Source organism: Camelina sativa, chromosome 9 (genome assembly GCF_030686135.1).
Source record: "Camelina sativa cultivar CO46 ecotype springtype chromosome 9, ASM3068613v1".
Lineage (NCBI taxonomy): Eukaryota > Viridiplantae > Streptophyta > Magnoliopsida > Brassicales > Brassicaceae > Camelina > Camelina sativa.
The window spans coordinates 25,526,333-25,542,920 of NC_141888.1; the positions used below are offsets into that span (position 1 = coordinate 25,526,333).

The following is a 16,588-nucleotide window of genomic DNA, read 5'->3' on the forward strand; positions in this document are numbered from 1 at the left end:
CGTTCTTCCTTTTTTTGGTGGTATGGTTGAGACACGTGAGTTGTGTCATTGTTACACGGAAGATATGTTTACCACACACCATTCAAACTTCTCAAAGCACACATGTAAAGTTGTTGACTAGGTGAAACATGTTATTCAAAGGGTGCACCTTTTTTTAATCCTTTTTGTCTATTTTTTCCCTTCATATATATTTGAACATTCCATTTTGGTTCCGGATTTTTAAGTTTATACAGTATTAAAAAAATGCTAGTAAATTATATATTTTGTATATTTAAACTAAAAAAGTACTAATTTTAGTGGATATTGCATATTGGTCTACATATTTTGTTTGGTTTGGTTGTACTTGTACCATTAAGTATGGTAGTGGCATTTATTCGACATATTTTTTTTTGTTATCAAGCTTGTGTATTATTTATTTGACAATGCGTTATCTCATATTTATCAAAAAGAAGAACAAGATATATGTAGTTTTATTTTCTATACTACATACAATTTCTTGGCTGGGCACTAAAGAAAACAGTCAACCGTTTTTGTTTCGTGAAAACTTTTACCGATAAATAATTTTAATTTTCAACAATTCACTTTTTCATGTTTTCTTGAAGAATTTTTTATATACCAAAATATGGCTTTAATTACACAAGTAGCGCCGCACACAATTGACAGGGGATAAATTTGGTCTGTTTCAAAAAGAGGAAAAGAAGCCCTCTTCTTCGTCCAATAGAGCAGTTCCAAGTTGATCAGAGAGCCAAGAACTCGTCCCAAAACGTAAAAGTGAAAAGGATCCAGCAGATGATGATGTTATCACTGAGCCACCTCTAGAGGGCACAACAATTCTTGAGAGAACGGCACGTTTGGTTGCCAAATATGGCTTGGAGATGGAGGAGAAGCTCAGGACCTATAAGGGGAGCAATCCAATTTTCAACTTCTTGAGGAGCTCAGACCGTTATCACGCTTTTTACTAGAAGAGGCTTACTGCATACCGTTCAATGACTGAAGATGATATCCTATAACTTGATGCTCCTCCGCGTGTAGGTGATTGTAAGGGTTCTCCATCCAGGGATCCGCTTCGAGAATCTCACTTTCCATGCATACCTCCTGAAGGGCTCACTCTTAAGGAACTTCCTCTCGTTAATCTCACAGCGCAGTTTGTTGTGCACTATGGGATGCATTTTTATGATGATTTGATGGAGAGAGTCTCTATGAACCCTCAGGTTCCGTTATTTCACTGAGCTTGTTGTTGCCTATTCATCCGTGTTAAAGCCTTCCCAAAGGTTGACAAAGAAAGGTGCTTGTAGGAAGGCCGTCCTTGAGGGTTTTTTCCAGCATGTTGGATTGGATAAGCAAGACGACGGAGTGGGGATGGCTATGGCTATGAGTGATGATTGCATTCTTTTGCGGGACCTGTTGATTATTATGCTCACATGGAGCAAGATAAGCTTTCTGCTTGCGTGCCCCCCACCTGAACACCTTTCAGGGATGGTGAACACACCTCCACAAATGCAGCCTGGTATGCCTGTAACCCTTCCACTGGCCAGAGCTTCTATTACTTTCAATGGAATGCAATCACCACGTGTAAACACAACATAAACATACATATTTTACGTTTGAAACAATGTAAATTAGATGATATAGTTTTTCCAGAATACTAAATTTTCTTTACGTTTTTTAGCTAAGCATAAAGATCAATCTTTAAATTAAGAGGTAAGAAGACCAATGTTTTTTTTTTTCTCCCAGAATTTGAGCCTCTTTATGATTTCATTGTCGCTTGTTAGGTGTGTGTTCAATCAGATTTTGAGCTCTGAGTATCCATTTTTTACGTAAGCATTGGGGATTCAGTGGTATTGGAATTTAGGGTTTTCATCTTCTTCGTCCATTTTGACTATTTAGTAAGCTTATTCAGATAGTGTGTTTTGAGTTAAGATGTTCTTAGATCAGGAATCCTCAATGATAGTTGTTTAGTGAAGTTACTCTTCAGAGCATTTTGCACTAAGATGCATAGAATTGTCTAGTCTTTAGGTGATAATTGATACAGGGAACAATAAACTCGTTGAAGGCTTGTGCTTGATCTTGAGAGTTCGGTTATTCAGGAGTTGGGTACGGTGGATAACAGTACAAATTATGACCATCTTGCGTATTATGAAGTTTCTTAAACATCTCTTACTAAATATTAAAAATTTTAAAATGTTTATTGTGTTGTTGTTGCAGCCCAAATGCATAATCACTGGAAACATTTACAGAAACTGAGTGACACAACTAAACAGTACCAAATTATTCACTGGATCACAAAAGCTATTTGTCTCCCTTGATAAACCTTGAGAATTTATGCATGGCTTCAAGAGCCTTGTCACAAGTAGGTTTCGTCAAATGAAAAACATGTTCCTCTCCTTCACTCTCCACCACCTCAACCTCTCCTTCCCAACCACTCTTCTCAAGCTTGGCCGCGTAACCCCAACCTTGCCTCGCCAACGCGTCTTTCTCAGCCACCATCACCAAAACCTTACCACAACCCAACCCGGACAGATCCACCGACTCTGACTTCACCACGTTAATCAACGGATCATTTGATCCATCTTTGCTATCGGGACTAGCCATCTTCCAAATCGAATCGATCTTCATCCTCGACGTTTCATCCTTGATGTCCTTGTCGTCGATTGGTGTCTTTGACCAGAAGTAAGGATGGACCAAGATGATTCCAGAGATACCTGTATCGTTCAAGTCAGGACTGAGTTTCTCTTTCGCAGCTCTCATCGCCATGTGATGCACGATGTTAGCTCCGGCGCTGTCTCCGGAGAGGATCACTTTGCTGAAATCAGCGTGTTTGTTTAGCCAATCTTCCTGACCAGATCCGGAGATATGGGTGAATACCCATTTCAGAGCTGTCCAAGAATCATCGAACGGAACTGAAATCGGATGCTCTGGCGCACGCCGGTAATCAACAGAGACGGCTACACAGTCCGAGGCAGAGACAGCCGCCGTGACGAAATTGTGGTAAGTCGGAGAGAAAGCTGTTTCGATGATGAACCCTCCGCCGTGGAAGTAGACGAGGAGAGGGAGTTTCTGACCGTCGGTGACGGCTTTCTCTGGGAGGTAAATGCGGACGGAGAGGTTGTTTTCGTGAGAATGAATGACGTCCTTGGAAACGACACCGTTCTGTGGGTCGGAAGAAGGTGGCACGGTGGTTTCGCCCATGAGTCGCTCGATGCGGCCACTCTTGTAGATTTTGAGCACCGGAGAGAAGTCGAAGGCGATCTCGGCATCCATGATTGATTGGTCGGTGAGATATGATAAGATTGAGGCTCGAGAGTGTATGGTGTGTGTGAGAGAGGGTTCTTTATACAGAGTGAGAATAGTGAAACCTTTAACTCTATAGTCTCTATTGGAGTTACTGATTTGTACACGGCAGATATGTGTACCACAACACAATTCAAAGCACACATGTAAGTTGTTGACTAGGTGAGTGAGACATGGTGTTCTACGGGTGCATCTGTTTTCCTTGGTTTTTATTTTCTTTTTCTTTTTTCTATTTTGGCTGCAAATGGATGCACAAAATTGAACAAAATTGAAAATATGAGTTGAATAAAATTGGGTTGAATAATATTCAACTCATTTATCTCCAAAATAATGGTTGAACAAGTTGAAGATTTTTGTTGTAAGATTAGTTTATTTTTTCAACTTTTTGGGTTGAACGGGCTGAATAGTTTTTTCCAACCTCTTCAACCTTTACAATGCAAATGGTGAAAATTGGTTAAATAATTTTATTCAACCTGTTCAATCTTTTTAACCGTGCAACCATTTGCAGCCTTTGTCCTACCTATCCTATATTTGAAGTTTTGAACATTCATTTTGCTTCCAGATTTTTATAGTTGATACTATAAATAATAAATTAAAAATTACATGGACACATATATATTTTTTGACAAAATATTACATGTAAATATATGGTTGTATATGTGTAACAAAATAAGAATGTTTTATTATATCACTATCAATATTTTGGTAATCTCAAATACTCACAAATCCCAAAAATGGAGATATTTTTTTTATTTTTATGTTGGCTTCAATCATCATAGAAAAGGAATTCCATGTTATTGATGTGTCGAGATCTGATCCTCACACATTTGAAGCATATGTCAATTTCATGGAGCCTTATGTGTCCTTCATATGATCTGTAATTTTTTTCCACCGTCTTTTAGGGGCTTAGGGATTGAGATAGTAAATATTTTGTATTACTGTATCTGAAAATGTTTTGTATTTGCAATATTTATGTGTGGAAAATATATAATACAACAAAAAAAAAAAGCTCAAAACAACAAACAATTTATCAGTCAATGACCCCAACCAAACTCCTTGAATATACATACTTTTACTTGCTGATGCACATATTACATCGTTGTTGCTTCGATTAATTTCTCAACATCTCTTCTTGCGCCGATACAATGGAGAGATGTGTTGTACGTAACGTAGTTCAGGATAGACTAGACGTCATCTGTACGTAAGGGTGAAACAATTTAAATGTTTTCTGTTGCAAAACATTAAAACAATCAAATTAAACATGTTTTGATTTAGTATTTTTTTAGGTTTTTTCATGTGGATTTAGGAGAAAACAAAATACTAATAATTAAAATATGTCTCCTAATTACTAAAGGAAATAAAGGTCGGTTTTTATACGTCCAACCTCTATATATATAAAACACACACGACATATATTTCAAATCACAAAACTATTCTCTCGAGATCTTTTTCTACATCATAGCCCTTATCTACAACAAAAATTAATGTCAACTAAATTGGGAGTAAGCAACTTTTTTTTCATTGTGTTCGTTGTCTTGCTTTTTGTGGGTGCTTCAGAGGCTCTCCGTCCTTGGAAAGTCCCGGTCATCATTCGTGATGGAGTCCAAATAAATTATTATCAAACTGAGGAATATGACTCAATCATGGAGAAGGCCGACTCGGCATCTTTTGGTGACCAAATCGACGAGATGGACACCAACTCGGCATACTATGCTTACTTGCATACCAAGCGTCTAAACATCTACGGCGAGGATTGGCTATGGAGGATTGATTTCCTCGTCATTCTTTTTTGTTTCTCTCTATTGTTGACCCATTTATCTTTTAGAGCTTTCTTTTGTATCACAAGCATATGTTCTGCTAGGGTTTCAAAATCTTAATGAAACTCAGATCTGATAGTAATGACTTAATTTTTCTTCTGGATTATTCAAATCATTGTTGCTGTAATATATATATTTTTTTCAATTTCCATTCTTGGAAATAATCAACATGTCCAAGAGTTGCGATTCTTGTGTAAAAACACTTATTTTGTGTATTAAATCAATAATTAACCGTAAGTGAAAAATAATAGGAAAAAACTTTTTACTGTAATGAAAGAAGATATTTTCTCCTCTCTGCTATATATATATATACTAGATAAGATAAGGCGCGCATAATAACGCAGATAAAAATTTTAAAAAATTATTGAGAATAATTGAGTAATATACATGTTTTTAGATTTTATCTTATGATATTTTGATATTGAATATGAACCTCTCATATTTCATTTTAATACTCTCTCTCTCTCTTCCATTGTATAAAAGTTTCAAGGCTTTTTTTTCTCTATTTTATAATATTTTCTCAAATTTCTATGTACAATTTTTATTGATATAACAATTTATGACTATTTGAACTATGCAGTATATTTTTCTATTTGTTGAAGGTTTATAAATAACATAATATTTATTGTTTATTAATCTTTGTATTTTTACCCAAAAACTCTTATAAGACAGAGAGTACCATTTAAATATCTATACCATCATAATAAACTATATTTTAAGTTTAATTACACATTTCATCTTAATACATAAAAATAAATATTTTATATCAAACACAATTAATACATTATATCAAATCTATATCTTAGTAAGAATTGAAAATACAAATAAAAATTAAAAAAATATAATTCGCAAAAAAACTGAATCAACATTATTTAAGATACATTTGTTATGAAGTTATCTCATAAGTACTAATTTTACCTCATGTCATAATCAATTTCAAATGAGTGAAATTATAAAATAAAAACATACATGAAGATATAGAGACATTCTCATCAAATAACTAAAGATTCATTCCTATAAATTATAATTTTTTCGAATTATCTTATGTTTTGACATATGCATTACAAAAATACATGTGTTGAAATTATAAAATCAAACATAAAAAAATAACTAATATTATTAAATGATTTTTTTTAAATGATACATATTAATATTTGGAAAAAATTAGTCTAAAATATATTTCATTGTTAGTGTAACAATCTGTCCCGTGGACCTCACTAGTCCCCCGCTAGCTGCCCCAACGGACCGTCTGTTGACCCTGCTAGCCCCCGCTAGCCATTCCAAAGGACTCCAAACTGGTCCTGCAAGGCATCGATCCTAACCCTTCACTGTGGATATCCAAATTCATCAGTAGGTTATTGGTGCGCTAGGCATTCCTCAAACCCTAGTCCCCACCCTTTAACAACCTTCCCACAGGACAAGCTATCACCAATTGATCTGCAGCTCAATTGGTGACAGCTTGTCATGTGGGAAGGTTGTTAAAGGGTGGGGACCAGGGTTCGAGAAACGCCTGACGCACCAATAACCTACTGATGGATTTGGATGTCCACAGTGAGGGGTTATGATCGATGCCTTGCAGGGCTAGCTTCGGACCTATGGGGACAAGCTAGCAGTGGGCTAGTAGGGTCAACGGGACGGGTTATCACAATTAGACATCAGTTTAGTAATCACATTTAACTATCTATTTCATCGTAAAACCATAATTCACTTCTTTATCTATTAGAAATAAAAATTTAATAACAAACATAATATTTATATGAGATAATATGCATATTGGTTAGTATTTTTAATTTAACAATAAAAATAATCAGTTAACATCTACAAAAATTTTGGAAATCCAAAAATATCCTATATGTCATAATTTCATAAGTAATACTTTTGTCAATTTTTCATCAATTACCCAAAAATACATTCCTACAAACTCATTTTTTTTTTTTTTTTTTTCAGGTTTCTCATATTACTACATGCATTTCAGGTACACTTATCGGTCAACGTAGATGGTACACTTAGTTGTAGTGTTGGTACACTTATCGGTGGACGTATATGTGTATCAAAAACAAAGTGTACCAAAAATATCTGACGTACACCTTCAACAGTCAATATGACCCAAAAGATATTTATGGTAGACTATTGGCCTGTTGCGACAGATTTATGCGACAGATTTATGCGACAGACCTCATCCTTTACAGATATTTTTGGTATACTTTGTTTGTTTTTCTCAATAGTTTCTGTAGTGTATTGGTAGACTTCTAGTCTGTGGTAGATTTAGTAGGCATTTTTGACAGCTGTAAAGTCTTACCAGAATAATACGAATTTGTTTGAGCTGGCAAAGACAGTCTAGCGTTGCGATAGACTTATTGGGGATAGATCTAAACACGTTTGCTGTTCTTCCGATTAATGGTGTTCATGTAATAAAGTTTGTAGCAGACTCATCAATCGTGCTCTGTTTATCGGTCGGAGCAAACGTCTTTTTCCTACTCAGTTTCGGAAATCTTTCCTCTGGGTTCATCCATGGAAGAGCAAGATATCGTTTCGGAAATCTATATAACTCACTTTTTATAGGTTTTTAATTTAAAAATCAGATGTTGAGACGAAAATCTATAATAGTTGAGTAAAAACCCCACAAGTGAAACCAAAAAAATAGACATAAGTCGTGAAAAAATAAAGTGAGGCAGGAGAAATTAGGGTTTTCAGTCGTATGTTAGAGGTAGAAGACGAGGATATTCTGGTAATTTCGGGTTCATTAAACCTAAAATCGAACGTGTACGTACATATAAACGTGTACGTACATATGAACTTATACATACATAATGTTCTTGAGATTAATGTACGTACATAACGTTCTTTTGCTTAGTGTCCATAAATCCGTTTTAATGAACGATATTATTGTAATTTTGTAGTCATCTTCAACATATCTTCTTCTGCAACCCTACCTAATATTGTCGTTGTTGTTCACCGGAAATGGAACAAGTAAGAGATGTTACTAGAAAAAGTAAGAGATGTTACTAGAACAACCTATGTAATTCGTAATTGTTTATTTATTTATTATATTTTCGAGAGGTAATGAATAATAACCACACAAAATTATATTTTAATTATAGAGGGTTATATTTAGATAACATAAATATATAATACTCAGTTCAACTAGGTACAACTAAATATATATTTAGATTTGCATTTATATTTAAAATATGAAAATGATAATTAAGGTTATAAGAATTTCTTTACATATTGAACTATTAAATAACCATGTTTAATCAACAATACAAGAATTTATCACTTTCTAATATATACTATCGTTTTCACATAAAACACTCTTTATAGTATAAGGAAGACTTAGTAAGTGATCACCTCAAAAGAAGCAAAAGAGGTGAAACCCAACCTTTTATGAATATTGTGTTATGAAAACCTTGTATATGCTGATTAATAGTAATAAATCTTGTGGTCAACTGCTAATTAATAATTTATATCATAGTCCAACTGGAAATACGAAAAAATGCAAAAGTTCAACTATGAATATGAGAGTACAACTGACAACTATGTATAATTATGTGTATACCAAAATAATTTTTTACTAATAGCCTGTTGTCTTTGGTTCATTTTACCACACGTTTGATGATTATAAATGAATATCCGCTGCCAAAAATCTTTTTTTTTTCGTTTTCACATGATCCATATTTAAACTTATTTGATAGCTCTAGTACAGTTGCACCAAATAGTTCAAGTTATAATGAAATTTTCTTAGTTGTACCTAAGTGATCTAATTGTAAATAAAACCTCACATTCACCCTAAAATTCTATTAATTACAACCAAACAAATGTCAGTTCCTTTATCCTGTTACAACTCTTTTTTTTTTTCTAGTAATATTATAGTAACTCTCCCAAAAAGAAAAAGGAAGAAGATGATCGTTACAGACTAATAATAATCTGTGGACGGGTCGGGACAAAGACTGAACGATACCAAACGAGTGTAAGAAGACACAACAATAAACTATTCTTTGATTTGTGTCATTTTCAGATACATATATAAACTGAAAAGCAAAAATCACGAAATCCATATATAGTATCATTAACAAGTCAAAAAAACGTCACATCATTATCCCAATTATTCAAATTAACGGACGGACACACAACAAAACGTTGCCGCACCTATAAATACACACTCACACACCAATCCTCTTCTTCATCATCTCTTAACAGTAATCTCTCTCAGTTAACTTTTGTATATTTTCTATCTTTACACAAGATGTGCCACTCTTGGAGCACTGCAGCCTGAAGTGCCATGTGCTCTGTTTCTTCTGCTGTCAGCTTAGACAGTGTTCCTTTTTCCTTCTCTTTTTTCTTCTTCTCTTCTTTGTCCTTCCCCTCCTCTTTCTCCTTTTTCTCTTGTTCGTCTTCATCATCATCTTCTTCTTCTTCTTCTTCTTCTTCGTTTTCTGATTCCTCCTCTGTCTTCGGAGTCTTCTTCGGCTGAGCAGCCATCAACAAAGTTATCCTCTCCATGGAGATCTTCAGCTTCTCGGCCGCGGTTGCCTTCACTTCGTCCTCCGGCATGTACTTAACGCCCCCGTCAGTTAGATCATCACACCATCCCTGGAGATCCGACTCTATTTGCTTTGTGATTGATGCTTTTGAGGCTCTAACCACGAACTTGCACATCATGTTGGTTGTCTCGTCACCCAGATCCATGTTTCTGCTCACTTCACTAGCCCCGAAGATCATCATGCCCCCAAAACCTCCATGCCACGTTTTTGCAGCGTAACAAAGTTGTAGTGACATCACGTTAGCGTAAATTAGACCATCAATCCAGTTAAGGGACATGAAGGATAATAAGACCATGCTGAAACTAATGAATCACCTGAAAGCCAGCAACTGTGCGTATGATGTGGGAACAGACTCTGTGAAATGGCATGACAATGATTTGAGTCCGCTTAAAAATGGTGAAGCACCATATTGTTGTGCAGCTGTTGCCATGAAGCCGCTTCCTTCATACATATATGTGCCAGTTTACTCTGCAACAGCTGGCAAGCTAGGCCACAAACGAAAGAACTCGACCGGTGAGATTTTGTGCGGGAGAAGAAGCTCAGTCAGTGGAATCTTGTAAGGCTGACATCTTAAGATCACAGGCTCTCCGAGTTCTGCTTTTGAACCTCTCTTCTGCTTCATAATCTGTGGATCCTCCTCTAGGTAGTCACCGTCATAATCTCCTCTAGCACCACAGAATGGATAGTAATGGACTTGAGCCCAGAAACCACATCTTTCAAATTGGGACACACCAACGGTGACACTGCATTGTACAGGATCCTACAAGAGTAAAGCACATAGTGGTTGATAAGACAGCTAAACCGATTGATTTGTAAGAACAGAAATTGTTTTAAAACTGGCAAAACCTTAGATATTAGAGAACTGTAATGAGATGGAAATATATAATCAATGAATACTAAAATCCAACCTGTGAGACAAGATTACGCAGCTGCCACACTGCTTGAGGAGAACCATCCATGAAGTATAGGGCACCAGACAATCCAACCCGTATATCCACACAATTGAGTTCAAGTTCCGTCAAATTAATTATCTGAAAGGTAACATAAAGCATAAGAATATGTTGAAACGCTAAACTCTACTAACTAAACTATAATCAAGTAAAAATGCAGGATGACACACTAGAATATATACCAACCTTTAAGGGCAAAGTGACCCTTCCATCATTTGTATCTGCTAAATGGTAAGCTTCTATATAGCAAGGATCACTACTTCCAGTCAAAGGATATGCTGTGGGAGGAACCTTAATAGAAGTCGAGTCGACCCCTTTCGTAAGGAAGATAGTTAATTCGGTGGGCTTTGGCCTCCAAAGCTCTAGAATGGCCTTGTGAGCTTTTGCCGTGACTTGTGGCTGAGTAACTACTGCAAGTTTAGCCAGAAAATCAACATTTTTTACAAAATAAAAAAATATCATAATGAATGAAACAAAACATAGAATGCTAATTAACCATTGTCTTCAATATCCACATTTGTTTTTGACGCTTTCTGCTTTTGTAAGTAAAACAGTTAAGACAAATTCTTAGATTAGGAAAAGCAATCCTGAAAAGATCTTAAAAACAAGGAGTCTCACAGATACAACGTTTTCCAGTCCTTCCAACACTGAAAAATCCACACTCTCCATGTCAACTAGAACCAAAAAAAAAAAAAAGATTCAGATTAGTCAATTTCTGATTAAAAATCCAACCTAATTGCAATATCTAATAAGACTATACTGTATTCAACCATCAGAACCTCTTTACTCAGAAATTTTCAAGATGTAACTGGCCACTTACTTGAGCCTTTGAGAAGATCTGAAGTAATTTCATGTCCTTCTTGTGCCAGTGAGACGAGCTGAGAGCAACAAAATAGTCAAATAATTAAGAAATTTAGACTTCAAATTGACTCAGTAAGATATATAAATCTCACACAATCATCATACCTTCATCGCAATGATGAACTCCACCAAACCCAGAAATCCCTGTCGCTTCGAATCCAATTCATATTCTCACAAGTGTTATCGATTCATGAAATCTTAAGAAAACTAATTGAATGAGTAATAATATACCTGTTTGAGTTCCTGGCGAGAAAGCTTTGACATCGCGAAGAACTTAGTAGCATCGTTACCGGAAACATGACCGTCTCCATCTGAAATTTCAGAGAAATACACTTTTATCTTAATGGACCAATACAGAAAAACCTAAACAAAGACAGAACCTAAGAAATCAACTCATCACAAACCATGCCACACACCATTTTTGACAAATGACACAAGGAGCAGAGGCTAAAGAGACTTAGAACTGCAGAAGTATATATTTTACTTACTTGAGTACGCAAGATACGTTTATCAAGGTGAGTCCACATTCTAGTTAATCGTGGTAATTGGTATTCCATTTGTGCAAGAGCAACCTATTTTAACAACTTGGTTAACCTGTGCAAGTATCAGACCTTCTCCTAGTACAAGAGAGTCCAAACCAGCTGAGACTTCGAATATATGTTGTATGACGTCCTTGTTATACAATAGAAAACGGTGCTGACAGATCTCCGAAACTGGGATCCCACTCGTCTTGCAAAAAACATAACAAACGTCAGCATTTGCTATTGAGATTGTAATATAGTGATGAGAACATATGACAGAGAAATCATCAGATGGGGGTTGTTGTCACAGATAATGAAAAGTGCATTCTTAATGACCGAGTGAGATTTAAGCATTGTAATAAAAGGCAAAGACCTTAGACATCCACTCAGTAACTTCTTTGACACCACGCTGCTGAGAGAGAGCCAAGACATAAATCTCCATGCGGTTGCAAGTACTGAGAACAGCAGCTTCTTCGATATGATTCAAACCGCATAACTCAGCGATAGCTCGTGTCCATTCAGCTTCAGGAATAGCAAGCTTCTCACGCATCTCAACAGGAGCTGTGTGAATACTAAGCCCAATCACCACAATACTACTTCTTTCCTTTGTGTATCCTGAAAACCATGAAAACAATCGGAGTTCAGTAAAAACTGACACTTTTTAGCTTCAAAGAAGTATACAATTTAATCTCCTCCAAAAAAATCAAAATCAAGAGTAATTAAGGAGATCAGCTAGGAGATCAATATATCGTAAAGATGATTGCTTTTACATCAAAGTATACGAGTAAACTATTCGAATCCAAGCGGCAACATGTTGAATAGCTTATCAAATCCCATCAAAATTTAGAAATTGGCAGCCAAAGAAAAGAAAAAGCTCCAAATTTGGGATTTGAAGAGAGAGATAACGTACGGTCAATAGCAGAAGACTTGAGCAGTTCAAGAACAGAGACGAATCTTGGCCGGAACGGGAATCTGAAAAAGCTTGATGTCTCTTACAACCACCTCACCGGACTTATCCCCATGGATTTATGCAGAGGCGAGAAGCTAGAGATGTTGATACTCTCTAACAACTTCTTCTTCGGTCCAATCCCAGAAGAGCTTGGTAAATACAAGTCCTTAAACAAAATCAGAATCGTCAAGAATCTTCTCAACGCAACTGTACCAGCGGTGCTTTTCAATCTACCGCTAGTTACGATTATCGAACTCACCGATAATTTCTTCTCCGGTGAACTCACCGATTCTCGAACTCACCGATAATATCTTCTCCGATAACTCAAACAAAATAAAAACTAGATCTAAAACTTTGTTTTCGAGAGAGAAAGTGAATCAAATTAGAAGGAATCAATATGATGTTTTTTGCCCACCCAAATTTAAGAGAATCCAAAAAAACACGAATCGATCATTTAAGTTTGTTGTGTTTCAGATCTCAAGATCAAAAGCATAAAATCTCAAGTTTTTTTTCAACCAAATTTAATTATAAATGGCATAAAAGGTAATAAAAACACACAACTCAGGTATAGAAGTAATTTGCAAACTTTTATGTGTTATTTGAGTAAGTCGAAAATCTCAACGTGTTAGTCTAGTAATAAACCTACTTTTATGTAATATTCTAGGTAATTTCCCTTAATTCTTTTCTAATAAATTCTTTCACATTCTCTCCTTCAATACCACCCTCTAAGTTTTTACTTACACATGTCAAATTTCATTGAGAACACATTTATAATATAATTAGCATACAATGGAAAATATATTAATTTTGTTAGTTTTCTTTTTTGATTTAGAAAAAAAAAATTTAGCTGTCCTACTACGTTGATTAAAAAAAAAATTGACATGTGTCAACATCTAATCAATATATTTGACACATGTCATGATTTTGTTAATAAGTAATTTTGATGTACTTACTTACAATAAAAAATTTATATCACAACGATAAATACAATTTATTTCCGACTAAAATTATATTAAATAACTTATGTTATTTTTTAAACTTTGTTATTCATTATTTATTGATTAATATACATGCTTAATAAATTTAGTTTTTGCTTACACATGACAAATTTTTTTGAGAACACACGTATAATATAATTATATTACAATAGAAAATATATTGATTTTTTAGTTTTACTTTTTGATTTAGAAAAATAAAAATTTTAAAATATAAATATGTAAATTTCTGTAAATATAATTAGCTGTCTTACTTTGTTTATTAAAAAAAAAATTTGACATATGTCAATATCTACTTAATATATTTGAGATATGTGTCACGATCTTGTTAATGAGTAACTTTGACATCAAGTTTTATATAATAAGATACTGTAAAGACGTAACATTAATATATTGAATCTTGATGACATGCATCATAGATACTTTTACTATCCCAAAACAAAAGATGTTGTATACTTTTACTATTCTAAAACGGGTGTTGTAGGGATTTTTGATAACTACCTCAAGCTGTTCTGTCATTTATATTTGTGTGTTGCATGTCAATTGATCCACACACACAAAAACAAATAAAAACCACACACATACAAAATTTATCCTCAAGTACAAATCTAAAAATCTAATGTAGGCATGAAACGTTTCTTTATTTTTCTATTTCTCAGTTTTCTAAATGTCATTATATTCTACTTCTTCTATTATGACCTCTATTTAACAAGTCTTGCTAATGTGTAAAATTTTTTCTTTGGACTAGAAAAATTTAGGCTAAAAAAAAAAAAAAAAAAAAAAAAAAAAAAAAAAAATTTAGGCTTTATCTATCTTGAAGTCGAGAGACAAAATGAGTCATAATGAAATATATTAAGGTTTTTTTCCTTCTATCTCCCATGTTAACATTTAAAATCTCTTTTTTTTTGTTGCATATAGCTTTTGTATGTTTGAAGAAACATTTTATACCTGACAAATGATTAGCAGTTATTAATTGATGCAAGATTTAAAATTGTCTGTATGGCTGTGATTAGACGACAAGAAAACTATAACACTTTACCTAGGAAATGCGTCATAAAAAAATTGCATCTAGAAATCAGTCACGAAGGAAAGCAAAACACAAGAATGCATCATTAATGTCAACTATATGTAAGTATGGCATTCTATTATTTAATTAGATTAGTTTACTTTTTTGGTTATGTATTAACATTTTATTATTTTGTATAGTTCTTTTTCGGTTATTGTTTGTTTATGTTTTCAAGTAAGAAAAAATACTTTAACAATCTTTTTTTCGTACGGGGTAGAATACTAGTAATAATAATAATTAAAGTCGGTCGTCTATCAATTCCTAAAGGGAATAAGGTCGGTTTCTTTCTACACGTCCAACCTGTATATAAAAACACATGCACACACAATATTTCATATCACAAAACCATTCATTCTCTCGAGATCTTCTTCTACGCAGAAGACCTAGCCTAACCTCTTTGTTTTCTCTTTCCAAATCTTACTATACGTACGTCCAAACCCTAACCATTCCCTGACACTATCTTTTTTTTTTATATTTTCCATCGATGGCAAAAGGTTCTACAATAATCAGCTTCATCATACTCTTGCTCTTGATCAATTGCTCTGCCTTGTCTTGTGCGGCACGTATTCTTCATGATCACACGAGTGATACCTTGGATGTTCATGACAAGAAGCAACAAGACTAATCTCAAGCTTTGATGATGATGATGATGATTCATGCCTTCCACCCTACTTCGACACAGTTGAAGATGATGTCCTAAACTATGATGATGTCCTAAACTACGATGATCTATAATGTCGATTTTTCTGTAATGAGGAGGCGATATCTTTAGATCGTTGATGAAGCCAATACCAATGAAGATGAATCTCTTTGTTTTCTCTCTCTTTTTTTTTTCTTCGATTTCATTATAACTTGTAATTTTTTTTCCCAATTTCAATATATGTTAAGAAGAATAAATATAAATTTTTAGTAAGTATTGTCTATTAGTTATGTTTGGGCTAAACATAAAAATCCGTATACTTTTTTTCCTTAAAGATTGTAGATGAATTTATATAGCAACATCCACAATTGTATAACATGTATGCAGATCGTCTTTTACCTAGCTAGCTAGCTGTTAACTTCCAGAATTAACCGGTTATGCTGTTTTCCATATACATTATGATTATAAAGATATATATATATATATATATATAACAAAATTGCGAAAAAACTATGTGTAACGAAATAAGAATGCTTTTATTATATTATATCACTATCGACATTTTGGTAATCTCAAATACTCGGACAAACCCTAAATATGGAGACATTTTTTAATTTTTATTTTGGCTTCAATCATCATAGGAAAGGAATTCCATGTTATTGATGTGTCGATCTGATCCTCACACGATTGAAGCATATGTCAATTTCATGGAGCCTTATGAGCCTTTTCATGTAATGATCTGTAATTTTTTTTCACTATTTTTTAGGGGCTTAGGGTTAGGGATTGGGATAGTAAATATTTTGTATTATCTGAAAATATTTTGTATTTACAATTTTTATGTGTGGAAAATATATAATACAACCATAAAAAAAAATTCAATATGACCCCAACCAAACTCCTTGAATTTACATACTTTTACGTGCTGATGCACATGTCACGTTGTTGTTTCGATTT

The 16,588-nt window shown here is 34.3% G+C and overlaps 1 protein-coding gene and 2 pseudogenes across 2 annotated transcripts; all 3 read right to left on the reverse strand.

Annotated features, from left to right (window-relative positions):
• Window positions 1-2,142: 2,142 nt before the first annotated feature.
• On the reverse strand, window positions 2,143-3,495 carry LOC104711362 (putative carboxylesterase 12). Its single transcript, XM_010428063.3, has one exon. The coding sequence runs from the start codon at window positions 3,259-3,261 to the stop codon at window positions 2,290-2,292; it is 972 nt and encodes a 323-aa protein (XP_010426365.1). The 5' UTR covers window positions 3,262-3,495; the 3' UTR covers window positions 2,143-2,289.
• Window positions 3,496-9,159: 5,664 nt separating this feature from the next.
• On the reverse strand, window positions 9,160-13,478 carry LOC104711363 (protein TPLATE-like; annotated as a pseudogene). Its single transcript, XR_015565397.1, has 11 exons — window positions 12,895-13,478; window positions 11,952-12,599; window positions 11,695-11,774; window positions 11,569-11,613; window positions 11,423-11,480; window positions 11,221-11,276; window positions 11,099-11,135; window positions 10,789-11,012; window positions 10,561-10,683; window positions 9,970-10,412; window positions 9,160-9,878 (listed from the first exon to the last, which is right to left on the reverse strand). The product of XR_015565397.1 is annotated as a protein TPLATE-like (transcript).
• Window positions 11,992-12,534, reverse strand: LOC147938735 (glutamyl-tRNA reductase 2, chloroplastic pseudogene; annotated as a pseudogene).
• Window positions 13,479-16,588: the final 3,110 nt, after the last annotated feature.